This window comes from Homalodisca vitripennis, chromosome 8, assembly GCF_021130785.1.
Source record: "Homalodisca vitripennis isolate AUS2020 chromosome 8, UT_GWSS_2.1, whole genome shotgun sequence".
NCBI classification, from domain to species: domain Eukaryota; kingdom Metazoa; phylum Arthropoda; class Insecta; order Hemiptera; family Cicadellidae; genus Homalodisca; species Homalodisca vitripennis.
In genome coordinates, this window is record NC_060214.1 from 121,135,563 (window position 1) to 121,150,507 (window position 14,945).

At 31.9% G+C, this 14,945-nt stretch overlaps 1 protein-coding gene across 2 annotated transcripts in view; it reads right to left on the reverse strand.

Annotated features, from left to right (window-relative positions):
- LOC124368000 (peroxisomal acyl-coenzyme A oxidase 3-like) overlaps positions 1-14,617 on the reverse strand; it is a 54,017-nt gene extending 39,400 nt beyond the window's left edge. Inside the window, exons 1-3 of one of the 2 annotated variants that reach the window (XM_046825265.1) lie at positions 14,362-14,617; positions 2,994-3,155; positions 1,579-1,737 (exon numbers count right to left, since the gene is read on the reverse strand). In XM_046825265.1, coding sequence (XP_046681221.1) covers positions 1,579-1,737; positions 2,994-3,122 — 288 coding nt within the window. In that variant the 5' untranslated portion in view covers positions 3,123-3,155; positions 14,362-14,617. Of the gene's footprint in view, positions 1-1,578; positions 1,738-2,993; positions 3,156-14,261 lie in introns of both variants that reach the window. The other variant, XM_046825266.1, reaches the window with a different exon arrangement.
- Between the last annotated feature and the right edge of the window lie 328 nt (positions 14,618-14,945).

Consider the following 14,945-nt stretch of genomic DNA (forward strand, 5'->3'; position numbering starts at 1 on the left):
TGCATTCCCCCATAATTATTTTCAGAGTGCGCCACTGGACATGACTGATACTGATACTGATACTGATACTAAAGATAAGGGTAGATATAGTTCCCTTATACCAATCGCTTACTCCAAGACTCATTCACGATGGAATTTTATTAGTAAAGGTACATTACTATGGATTCAATGATGACACAGTCAATTGTACAGGAATTTACATGTCTGGTCAGTTAATCAGTAAGTGAGGTGTTTCTCAGGGTGGCTGTCTGGGACCGGTTTTGTACATTTCTTATATGGCAGATTTTCCTGCCTGTTTGCAGAACTGCACTGCTCATTACATGCAGATGATTTTCAACTGTATATCTCTTATGAGCTTCACATAATGACTACAGCCATTGGTTAATTGAATCTCGACTTGAAGAAGAGGCAGTACATTTTGAGGTAGACATTACAGATAAATGGAGTTCTAGCGATGCGAGGCACGGGAACCTATGCTATTTTACTTTAAAATTCCAAGTCCATGATGTTTAGATTATGCAACCACTGGCTTTCTTAGTAACCAAGAGAAAGTTCAGAATAAGATAAAAATCATTCACTCTGCACTCCATATTGGATGGTTTTCTATTATTCTGTACCGTTTTACTGGCACATGAGGGGTTAGCTTTGAAATTTAAAATAAACTTTTGTGAAGGTTAAAAAAAATAAAAGTAAATCTTCTGAAATAAATAAAGTTCAAACTAAAATAAAACTTCTTCTTAAAAATAATAACTGGAATTAAAATTAAAATAAAAAGTTCTTGATGACTTTTAAATTCAAACTTGTTATATATTCTTCACTTCCAAAATGTACAAAGTTCTTACAGCTTGTCTTTTTATTTATTAAATTTTCAAAATTCAAACATTCACACTCTAATCTGATCTGGCAATTCTTCACTTTAATTTATCTTCAAAATTCAATTATATTTGTTACTAATTTTCTTTACTTTACTTTAAAAGTATTCTTCAGTGTTAGAGATTTAAAATCAAAATAATTCTTCAGTGTTAGAGATGTAATAAATCAAAAAATTGCTGAAAGCATCTGTAACAACCACAAAACTCTTTCAGTATTTTTAAATACAATTTTATATACATGTGCTCACTGCACCAACAAGTTTTATATTGCACAGATCAAAAGGACAAGTTCCTAAATTCTCATTAAATTTAATTTTGTACAATATTTCTTTCCCAAAATTATTCCAAAATAACTAAGAATGAATATTGACTGGACTCCAGTTAAAAGGTTCACTTACCCGCAGGTTCGATGACGATTAGCAAAAAGATTTACTCTAAGCACTATTTAACCTACTCGTTACAATCACTTCCGATGAACTGAGATGGAGGTACGGTACGTCTACCTCACCCCACCTCTCAATTTCGTTATCAAACACTGCCATCTGCGATGCGCGCCTCGCCGATAGCAGCCTCTTTTGTACAGTCCTTATCATTCATCTGGGCCTACTCCTTCCACCGGTAATCCAGTTACCCCAGAATTATCATTTAATACAATCGGTACAATTCTATTTCACTTATGTATATGACTGTTTATTTGCTTGCATACCTTCCTGATGTCCTGGACAACATCTTCAAGGCAGAGGACATTCCACTGTTTGAAGCGAAACATGCGCAGGACGTTGATCCTCCGCTGTTCCTCCAAGGTAGGTGTCTCCAAGGAATGGTGGAACAATGGATCCTCCTCCATTCGCTTCCATACCTCTAGCTGACACATTGTTTTAAAGTTAAACTTCTTGAAAAATAATGGCGAATAATTTACAAATATGTACAAGTTGACAGTGAAACAGGAATCCGGTTATATTAAAAGTGAGAACAACAACAATTTTATTACAGTGGTCGAATTCGAGGTATAAAAATGATTTACTGTACTAAAGTCATCATTTTCAGTATCTTTATCTTTTGCCTGATGCTAATACAAATGTTATTTACATATCTCACAGTTGGTTTTAAACATGTCAAACTAAGAAATAATGGCCCATGACACATTTATCTTAAGGTATTTTTGATCGTTTTGCTACCCTACCTTCACATTTTGCTACCCTACCCTCACATTTTCCTACCCTACCCTCATATTTTACTACCCTCCTCACATTTTGATCCGATCCCCACAACTAGCAATCAATTTCTCTCTTACAAGAATTTCTTTGTTAATTTTACAAAAATGTAGGTCGTATTATTTGTATAAAAACTCATAGCAAATTGGCTCTCACCTCTGGACTAGCATTTTGAAGAAGATATTTCAGCTTTTTAAAAGATCTTCAATATATTATAGATCTTCTAGAACTTTTAGCCTAACAATCTATCCTATGAATGACTACCCATTACATCTAATCAGATAATGATATACAAACAACCCATAATGTAAATGAGAATATTCACTAAGCTTTTCAATGATAAACACTGACAAAAAATGGTGTGTCCAGGCCCATACTCAGACTGTTTTTTTCGCACAATTTCACACATCTGTTCGAATGAATGTGTTGATGGACACAGGTGGGGGGACATGATGGGGCCCAGCTGATTATTTTTTCCAGGGCCCACCATAGCTGAGTATGGCCCTGGGTGTGTCAAAACGTTTCCTTCATACAATACTACCCTTTAAAAACGTATTATTGACTTTAATTCATTTAAAGAATATTACATATACATAATAAAATTAAGCTCAAATGTATTTTATTTAAAATTTAAGTACTACAAACTGTATTCTTGGGATTTAAAGCATGAGGTATAGAATTAAGATATGAATCCTTGAATTCAAAATCCCCAGAAGAAATTGAAATATTTAAACATGTTATCAATAAAAAATACATATATAGACTTAATAAACTTTAGCTAGGTAAGATAAAAATATCCATAAAGAAGTAAGTTTAACTGAAACAAATAAGTTCACTTATACTAATTTTAGGTTAATAAGCACTAATAAATCAGATGAATACAAGTAAGTATTTATGAAAAAATTACCTTTGTTTTCAAAATAACTTCATCTTCAATAAGTATTTTTAGTTTTTTCCAATCAAACGAAGCTCTTTTTCTGTAATCCTGAAGAGGTCCTGGAGGAAAGTCCTGGAGCAGATTCATTTCCTCTACCATACTGATCCTGATATGCTTTCCAGAAATTATGTCCTGAAATAGATGCCTAGTAAACTATTTTTGGTTCAACTTAGTAGATACCTATATTATAACCTTATCCTGGTTTGTTGACAATGCGTTGGCAGTAATTGTGCTAATGAAAAGGTTTATTCCAACACATTGATATTTATAGATTGCTGTAAACAGCCAGCGGTAGTTATGTCCATACCTCACTGGATATGTTATAGCCTACTTGGTACCATTACAAACTGCATATTCATCTCTTCTTTCAGCAACTAAGTTATACTGAATAATTACAAAATGGAAAGTTTAAACTCAAGAACGCAGTAACTCTTCTGCCTGGAGGCATTTTCTGCCGGTGAATTAGTTTTTTTTGTATAAAATAAAAAAACAATTATACCATACTGTTTCAATAAACATTTGAAAAGTGGCAAGTAGAATCTTTTGGTTTATAAAATTATGGAAGATGTCTTATTTAAAAGATACAACTAACCCTGGATTGGTAAGGCTTTACCAGGAAGACTACTTTAAGAAAAAAATTCTTTTAAATGATAAAATAAATAGATTGCATTTTACACAAAAGAGCTTTATTGTTAACAAAACTTGTAGTGTAATACTAGGCATATAGTTTTTATTCTCTTGCGCTAGATTGTGCATTTCTTATCCTTGATGCTCATCACACATCGCTTGAGAGTAACGCTCGCAGAACTGGTTATCATCCAGTTCTGTAAAGACAGAAACTGCATATTTTTTTGTCCTTGTTATTGGGTACTGAATGACCTGCAGGCTTTTCTACTCAAATTCTTGCAATATTTAGCAGAATGGGTTTGCTCAAGTTGGAAATATGCAAACAATGTTCCATTCAAGGCTGAAGGAATTCACAGATGAGTTCCTTAGCAATTTGTCTTCTTGTCAGAGGATCTTCTCCTTTGGATACCATGTTATACATATAGATGGTGTAGGAATTAACCAAAATGATATTCATCATTCTATAAAAGATAGAGAGGTCAACATCTTGTTTTTCTGTTAGTCGCCAATTTTGTGTGGTATTTGGTCTAACAAGTCAACTCCTCTTTTGGTACAGTTGTGATATTCAATTACTTCTGGCTTGTTGCTTTTCTAGTTGATACTGGATTTATAATAATGTATCTTGGATAAATGCAAAACAAAACCATGATTGGAAACATGTAATTAAAAAAAAAGTATTGTTTCTTCACAAAAACGTTGTATAAAACAAGTAAGGATTCGTCAACAGGACTACACGATATAAACATAAAACTTATTTACATGATAAAGGTTTATTGGGACAACTATTCTACCACAGAACGCACAAAAACAATAGCAATAACGCTTATTCCCTCCACTCACGCACCCGGATCACGGTCAACTAAGTTGGCACTGACAGATGTAAAGAAACAAACCATTGCCACAGATCCCACAAACTGCTGTTTTGCATCATTGTCCGGATGAAGTCTTCTTCTTCTTCTATAGGGCGGCCTATTGCCATGCACTGAAGCCTCAAGAGCCTTTTGCACACCCTGAAGCACACCATGAGGCCTACCAGTCTGATTTCAGCAGTTCCACAAACTGCCTGAAAACAACCTATCAGGTCCTCCTGGGGGGGAAATTCACCACCATTGTCCAAACTACCAAAGATGGCATACCGCTCCCTTGCTATTGTAGGACAATCAAAAAGTAAGTGTTCAGAAGTTTCATCCTGCTCACCAATGACGTCTTACCAATCTAGGATTAATACACATCAAGGAGCTTTTTAATTTTCTTGTAAAGTGTACACTGTTTAAATATTTAAAAAATGAAATATAAACAAGTTTAGTTTTTTTATCCTTAAATAACCAAAAAACAAACAAAAGACAAAAGTATATAGAGGTTTTATTAATTGTATCTTTAAAATGAGACATCTTGCTTAACTCTATGATGAAAAGTAACATCATAAATTTACATACATTTAAAGTGTTTGGAGTTCAACATTGTTCTTAGGGACTTTAAATCCAGATGGCCACCATTAGAGCCAACTTTTAAGTTCTATGATAATAACAATATTTGTACTTTTACTCATTAAAAGCACTATCAAGAGGCCCGGGAACTTTTAACTCCTACCTGTATTTATAGTTCGTCTGTGTTGGATATTCTATTGTAACTATGATCTATGGATAAAATAATTTAGAAAATGAAACATAACTTGCAATCTTTTGTAATTACAGTGACGGTTTATTTAATACCACACAATAAAAGTTATCTTACCCTCTTAGTCTCAACAAGGTAGGCCACAACACACGTGTCAAAGTCTTCGTTGAGGTTGAATATAAAATTTCAAGTCTACACAGCTACTGTCAACATTATATGATGGTATTGTTTGTTTTCAAATGTATTTATTCTGCAATGTGCTCGTTGATATCATCGTTACCTCTAAGACCAATGTAACATCCTATAGATTAACAAGTACCATCATAAAATTCGATGTTGTCTGTCTATGGGTCAGTTCGTTTTTCAGATAACGTATGGACAGACAAAGAGAAATGAAATTTGTCCTGCCCCTCGAGTGATAGGCTTTGTGAATGCTCAGCCAATAAAGAATGCCCAATGTCCTTCAATACAACTATAACTGAAGTTACCCTATTAACCTCTGTTAACCTACAACACTTCAAACATCTGATCAATGTCTATAACCAGAGTAAGCCATAATCGAATAGTTGGAATAAAAGGATTATACAATACCTATAACCTGGTGTCTCTCAAGGATCATTACTGCAATCAAAATCTTAATCACAGCTATTATTGATTAATCATATTACAGTAACTAATTAATGATTTATAAGTAAATTAATTATATATTCTTTAACATAAACTCAGCCATTTATGAAGCGGCATAAACTCGTTTTCTCAGTCAAAGGTCATAAGCCAAATGTTTATGCATTTTTCTAAAATTATTTTGACCGCATTCAATGTTCAAAATGTAATGGATTATGCAGTCATAATTTTATTCATTAAAAGAAACAGAAAGAATTTTTTATATTTTTTTTATTCTCACTTTAACATAATTTTACAAAGTTTTACAAAATTATAAAGAATTATAAAAATCTGTTTTCATCCAAAAATTTTAATTTATACTTGCAGCGAGAATTAAATTATATATTGTAAGCAAATTTCAGAAAAATCCCTTTAATCATTGCATTGTATACATAAAATAGGAATGTGTTAAATGTAGATAAAAAAGAAATAGTTCAACATATAACAAAAACTAAAATTATCAAAATCAAATTAACAAAATTCAAAACATTTCTCAACTGAATACATTGGTCTATCTACAATGTGCTATTTTAAAAGAGCTTTACATTTATTTTAATTTTTAATATATAATTTTGAAGATGATTAATAATCTTTTACTTCCATATAAGAGGTCTTTTTCTCATAGAACTCGAGCCTATGATTACAAATTGCAATGACTTGCCTATGATGTGTGTCATAACAGTGGGAATCTCCCATTAATGAGACTCTCCCACACATTGATTGATAAACACAACTACTGTGAACAGTCATTATATGTAAATGTTTGAAATGTACTCTTAACAGATTCTAACCTCACTAAGTGCAACATAATACAAACAGCACATTTTTGTAAAATTAGAAATTCTATCCAAGTTCTTTTTTGAGTGGCACCATATGTTTATTCCACAACAAATTATTGAACGGATGTAAGCAAAGAAAACGACCCTAAGTTTGTAATGCATAACACTTCCAAGGGACACCTTCATTGCCATATAATCGTACAGTATAGCTATCACACCATAGGTGGCTATCTATTTGCAAGCCAAGAAATTTGGATTTGGTGCTTGTTCCAATTAAATTTCACCCAGTCTGACCTCTCTGGAATCCAATTTATAAATGAATTTGGTACTGAATTCCATAAAAAACGTTTTAGTTCAATGTAATAATACTAATAATCTATTTAATTCTTTGGTTTTCCACATATTTTAAAATTTGCCTCATCTACATATCAAAATCAACTGGTATTAGTGTTAGTAAGACCTTAAAATTGACCCTTGTGGAATGCCATGCCTAACAGCCATTAATTGTGATTGATACAGGACAAGCTGCTATTTTTGAAGGGACTATCATATTTAAAAAAAAATGTGTCGTTTAGATAAAAAGAACCGGAACCACGTGAGGGGTGGCCCTCTATTACCTAAACTAGACATATTGTGAGAAACACTGTCAAAAGCTTTACTCAATTCCATGTACATACAAGTTACTTTGCCCACATCAATGGAATAAATAACGGATTCAATACATTCAGTATCAGCTATAATAACCGAGATACCAGACCTACAACAATCCTGCTTATCATCAAAAAGATGCTTGAAATCAAGATATTTAACTAACATACATTGCCTTTTCAAATAATTGAGAGAGAACTGGAAGTAATACCAATGGTCTGTAGTTTTTCTGTTCGGACGTATCTCCTTTTTTTTAAAAAAAGAGGTTTTATTTTAACAATGTTTAATATACTTAGGAAAATACCTGGAATGAATGATGAATTAATTATGGGTTAAAGGGTTGGCTAGTTTATCACTTATATGATTTATTACAGTGGTTGACACACCATCATATCCAGTTGATAACAATGTTTAGAAGAAAAAATAATTCTAATAAGTTCCTCTCAGTACAGGACTGTAACGAAAATTTATAATAAATTAACGGACAGTCAACAACGGCAGTTGTTCATTTGTGATCAGATTGTTGAGGAATTACTTGAGTTTGAACAACATTAGAATAATAATAATTAAATAAATTACAGATTTTGGTGGATTCAGAAATGTAATATCTGCATTACCCTAGGTAATTTTATTTTGCAGATTTCTATGTTTCTTACATTTCAGAATGTCTATGTGTATTGGAATTAATTTCTTGTACTAAAACATTTTTGTTTAAATACTCTATCTTTACAGTTTTTATCTGCAAGTTTCATCTCCTCAAAAGTTCTTTGTTTTTTTCGGACACAATTATTTAGTTGCATGATATTTTCTTTTTTTCAATTCCTCACTTAGCCAATGTAATTTAGAAGTATTGGCTCTTTTTCTATTTTATTGTTATACTACAAAAAACCTCAAATTTATACTCCAGTGAGGAGCAATAAACATCTACCCTAAGATTCATTCATTAGTGATGTTGCAAAAGCTTTTAAATTGTTCTGGAAACATTTGTGCATAGTTTCTTTGTTTTAACTGGTTTTGTATTGTTTGAAGATGAATTATTGATTTGCAACAACTACGCATTGTAGTCCGATAATATTGAGTTAATGCCTGTTACAATTAATTAATTCTTGTACTTGCATCAAAGATAGTAAAACATTATAAACGAGAACAGCAACTGAACGTTCATTAGACTCTGTTACTAATTGTGAATTGGGCAATGATATCTGGGCCTAGCAATTCAATAGAATGTAGATGATTGAAAAGTATTCAATAGTGGTTGAACCTTAGAATACAGTTTTTGTGTTATATTTTACTTTTTTTGGTTATATACAAACATTTACAAATTGTACACATTATTTAAGCTTATAACAAAATCATACAAGGAAATTGTTTTGGGTAAGAATTGTTCACTATACTTTATTTATCAAGGTTGGAATAAGCTAAATTTTTAATACATTGTTATGAATTTTATTCTTGTTCAAGCAACATGACATTCTTGTAGTAAAGTGTTTCCTGTAAGTAAAATAATGCCTCACTTTACATCTTACGTGATGTTCAATAATATATAAATAAATATATATATATATATATATATCACGTAAGATGTAAAGTGAGGCATATTTTACTTACAGGAATATATAATGAATTAATAGGCTGCAGAAACTTTTATTTCAAAACTCTTGTGCAATCTTTACAGAAATATACCTACTCATGGAGTGTTCCAAGTTGCAGAAAGATAAGTAAGTAGTAAATTGGCAATGAAACATATTGATGTGGTACTTTAAGTATGAAATGTTATTTTTTAACTACGTTGTAAAAAGTATTGTTTTAAATCAAGAAACATTTTTATCTGTATGTATAACAATTAGTTAATGGTTAATTATTATGTACTGAAAAGGAAGCTTTAAAATTTTTATAGCTGTTCATAGAAAATACAAGACAAACAAAATGAGATAATGTTTTAAGGTAATCAAAACTATTCAATGTTAGCTCATTGTCAGGTGTAAGAAATTATATAAAATTATCAATCAAAATGGAAGACATTGCTTGTTAAATGTCTGGTAAAGAGAGATACTACTAAAAATAAAAATTGAAATTCGTAGGGCTGCAAGATAGGCTACAATGTAGGCCTACTAGTGAAAGTCTGCTGATACTACTACACAGGTACTGCTGGTCTTGAAAAGGAAGCACATGAATCAGTCATGCAATTTGAGAGGGAAATAGAATTACTCAAAGTGGAACACTTGGTCTTAAGGTAGGAAATAAAGAAGAATAAACAAAGAAATTTGTAATTTAAGAAGCAGTTAGAACCTCGAAACAATTATTGTTGAACAAAATGGCTAAGGCTTGCGATCTATAAGAAATGCAGCACAGAGAGAATGCAAATTGAAAAACTAGAGCATGATATAAATGTTCTGGAGAAAATTTCAATCTTGGAAACGATTCACCCTATCCACTTCCAAATAGAAAATTGTTAAATTAAATGTTTTGATAGAAAAACTTACCAGTAAGGAAGAAAAATACAACAAAGATAACTGGAAAATGAAACAATTGGAAACATTTAGAATATTGATTTGGACAGTCTGACATCAGAAACCAACACTCTGAAAAATGAGAATCTAGAGCCTAAACGAAAAATAAATGAAAAATGAGAGGAAAAGATAGAAAAAAATCATTGAAAGGCTGCTTTGAACGCAGAATCCAGTTTGAAGTTCTTACTCAATTATCAAAACTCATCATCTCTGAAGGAGTCTGGCAGAGAACTAGAGATAAATCAAACAGACTGGAAACTGTGTGGTTAAATTTAGAAACCAACAAAACAAAGATGTAACATTTTGTTCTAACAATAAATATCAGACTTAAAGAAACAGAAATTAATAATAAGAATACGCAGGAGAAATAGATAACAAAATCCATTCTCATAATATAGGTAATTCTATTATAAGCTATGTTTCTCTAACAAATGCCAATATACTGTGTCATTGAGTTCCTACTCACGTAATGCGCACTCAAAGACCTAAATAACTTTTAAAACAAATTGACGGTATTAAAGTTAAAATAACGAGCTGCAATAGAATAATGATGCCAAAAGGCTTTGAAGGTTACTGCAAGGGACGATTGTTGGTGCTGTACTACGCTGTTCTGGTTGCAGAACAAGCTACAGATAATACTGAAAGTCATAGATAACAAGAAGCACAGTATACAAATATAACCACAAAATGAAATTTCCACTTCAATTATTAAAAAAACAGTTATTTTTTATTTACACCCCATAAAAAAATATATAATTTTTTCAGAATGACGAATAACAATGAAAATTTTATTGGCAACTCCAGCCGTTAATTTCACTGATACCCAAGTGAATTTCAAATATTAAATTTAAGTTCGTAAACATAAAAAAAGTTAACTTGGAAGTCTACAGTTCTGATTTCAACAACTCTTTTAATAAACAATCTAGACTAAATCACATTTTTTTTACTGATTTTCAAATATCAAATTCCCTAACAGTACAGCAGTACAGTAAGGGGCCACCACAACAATATTAATATTCATATTCAAATTATCAATATTCATGGTTATCTAAAATACCAAAAAAAGTCAAACTAAATTATATTATAGGTATTTCGAATTACAGTATAGTTAAGCTGTTTTTATATCTAAAAAGGTAAAAATTTAACAATGAATAAAAACTATCTAGGCTATGTGTTTTTATAGTAATGTAACACACAATATATGGTAACATTTAGTTACTTTGTACTATTTTGAAGAATAAATGTGTCTGACAGCTTCACAAATAACACATGTACATCGCCATTATACTTGTGGGATTACACAAATATCATACAAATGATTTAGCTTAATTGAATTTATTTCGAACAACATCGTTATTAAATGCGTTAAAAGGAGCTAGCAATAATTAATTGTAAATATCTATAGTTAGAATGTTTTTGTATTCGATAGTTTAGGTATTTCTAATTGATAATTAGGGACCCTGATTCAATTATGGTGGTGGTCCGCTTACTATACTGAAGCTCCCCAAACAACGCAACGTCACTTGATATTGATTTAGATAATAACAGATCTAGTGTAATTACAGCAGTGAGCTATAGTCTTACAACTTCGTTAATATTCAGATATGTTCAGTGACAAACAAATTTTTTCCATAGGGCCTATAAGGACAAAGAACTAATCCGTTCCAATATTATTTTTTGTTTTCAAACAATTAGCCTACACCTTTCAACGTTATAATAAAATAAATGAAAATAAAAGCTCGAATCATTAAAACGCCCTCAGTTACGAACATGTGAGTGAATGGACATCTTGCATTGTTCAATATTTCATGTTGTTTGTGATTTTGAGGCATCTATGTGATTTAAACTTGATGTTATCAGTATTAGACAAATTTAAAGAGACTGGGACAAAATGTTGCAATTGGAACACCCTTGAATAAGAAACTTATGTCCATGGAATATTACGCATTATAAAAAAAAAACTACTCTCTATTACTGAAACAGAGGCATCCAGATTGCTCTGCTAACTTGTTTTAAAAAAGAACAAAGGTAAACGTTAAATTTACCACCTACCATTTCGATTGTGACAATATTTGTAATGAATTACAAGAGAATTTTTAAGTGACATCTATTTGTTTTAATCAAAAACACATTTTTTAACTACGTCTTAATGTTCTAAATATAGGAAGAATGATCCTATGAATAAGAGACTCCAATGGGGTAGAATTTAATAAGCGGCCTATACTCGTTAAATTCGGTTGTTTTAATCGAATGGTTCGATGTTTTTATGCGAAGGAATAATTTGATATTACAATTGATTTAATTAAGCATATGATTTCAACTTATTAGTAGTTGTAAAATGTAAACAATAAACAGCAAGAAGTACGGTAACTAATATTTTGAGACTTTGAGAAAAAAGGCGATGGATATGAGGAAAATATGTGAGATATTTCTCTCAAGTGATGAGATTTGTTTAAATGGCTTCAATATGTTAGTTTGGCTCCTGGTAACCCATAGGGAGAATTCTATACTCAAAAGCTTATTGATATCATTTACTTATTGATATCAAGCTGGGCAAGTTACAAATATTGTAAAGTTTCTTTGATATCTAAGTCTAGGCCATAGTTAGTTTTGTAATGTTAGTGTTAAATTAACGTTTTTTTAAATTGTAATATACGAGTTTGTCTTGTTACGGTAATTGATTATATAACTCTTATTGTGTACAATTTTTACATTATCTAATTGTTTGATAAAAACGTCCGAATAAGGTGTTACTGATTTTTGTTTCACTGAAAGATGGCAAATGTCCGGAAAAATCCTCTTTCCTTCACAATCCTTCCACCGTAAAAAAAAAACTTCAAGCAAAGAATCCGAATAACGAGTGTAGGCCGTTTATTTAAGTCTCCCCCTCCAATGTTCTTTCAACGTTTAGGATTTTAAACTGCAATTCTCTATGAAATGCTTTTGGTTCCATAGTTTTGGTGTTGAACAAAAATATCGGTACTTTGGGATTATACCGACCACACCAGTATGAAGAACACAAAAATAGAAATTTATAGAAACAAACATGATAGAACGAAAAAACAACTCTTCAATTACAAAATTACAAACTTACAAGCATTTCCAGGTATTGTGATCGGTATTGTTGTCGCTGTTATCTTATCTTTTTCGAGAATCCTGATTACGGCAGGCCGCGCCGGCATCACGTGATTTGCACGGTACATCGTTGCCTTTCCATTACAATTCAATTTATATTTCTGATTAGCCCCTCTAGAATTTGATATTTTACTGATAGGTACTATCTCGAGGAATGTTTTTCTTTCGTCGACATCAGCGCGGGGCAGCACCGAAGGTGCTGCCGAAGCCCGCGCTGATGGCCGGAGGCACTCGCATTTTGGGTGGCGGAATGTGATCAAGAATAAAAACAAGTTTTGAGTGTTTTTTTAATAAAAAGTTTAGTTTGGTAAATGTTTGTTTTTGTTGAATTTTTGTGTTTGGAGAAATGTAAAGGTAAAACACGGAAGTACAACAAAGCGATGCACCAGCTGAACGGGCGGCGAGACTCTGCAATCACGTTATCTACTAGACGCTCGACTTTGACCTCTGTCTGAGGATGGGGAGGGGTTTGCGATAAGACAATTTCTGTTTTATATTGACGAAATATTGTTCTACGCTAATCTAGTAATCAGTAGAAACGAAATGTGAAATAACGATTCATGTCTGGGTGTGGTCGGTATAATCCCAAAGTACCAAAATATCTCTCGAGATATTACCTAACTGGTAATCTATCAAAATTCAAGAGGGTCTGATCATGAATGTCTCTGTCCATCAGAAACCACTCATCTGCCACACAATGCTGGTAATGAATGAAAAACACCTTGTGATAGTAGGCCTACTTACCTATCAGGACTTATCTATAAGAATGAAAAATGTATTCTTTTCATATTTAGACAACAAAAAAGGAAAGATCTGTTTTAGCTAAATATGTGTAGGCTAAAAAGTGCCTACAGAATAGGCTATATAAGAAAAGAAATAACATTTTTTTATCACAGTGGCAGTGCAATACCTGATTTAAATTCAATATTAGTCAATTCTTGAGACAAAAAAGTGGTAAATGTTCAGCTGACACACTTAATTGTTTTTGTATTACGGCAGTAATTTTTATAATTGTGGGACGAAACAATTAGAAACTCATAGGCTAATAGACCATATAATCTGATAGAAACAAAATATATGCATGTCTTCTATTGTCTATGGAATCCACTAATAAGATTTTCTGAAATCACAATTGAGGTAGGTAAGATTCTTTAATATTACATAACTTAGGTTACTGTTAAAGCCATATTAGATTAACAAGCTTCAATATTATCTTATTAATTTATGTAAATAAAAAAGATTTGTGATGAGTACCCTACTTGAGATGATCCAATGTTGAATAGAATTCACTTTCAATTCAATTCAAGTAACTCTATAGACCATAAATGATAATTTTAATATATCAAATGAAATACTCACAAGTAGAATAATGAGACCCAATTTCACTTACTACGCTGTAATATAAATCACCATCACTTTCAGTCACGTAACATCTAACACGTAGATAATTCGTAAATAAAACGCCAGTCATTTGTGAAGGTACCTATTGTATTCATGAGTTGATAGCTACTTAATTTAATGATAATACCTAGTCAACTGAATGAATAAACAACTTTAGAAGCAGTAACAGAACACTCATCAAATTTCACACAACCGCCTTTGAACTAGATCACAGACTAACACGGATATCATAATAGAGGAAGAAAAAATAACACAAGGAGATTTAAATTAATACTGTCTATGCATCTAGAAAACAACCGGTGTTTCCGGTAGACTGCGGGGTCATAATATGCAATTACTTAGATAAGCAGACAGTTCCAGCATTTCTAAAATTAAGTGACGTTCATTGGAAGAATGTAAATTTGTCCGCAACCACTTCTCAGTTACTGGAATGAAGTTCAATTAAAAACGTGGTTATTGAAATATACAAAATTTCGGTAGGTAATGGCTAAGGTTATCGTTATGGTTATAATGAAGAACTAACTTCTTGAGCATTTTTATGA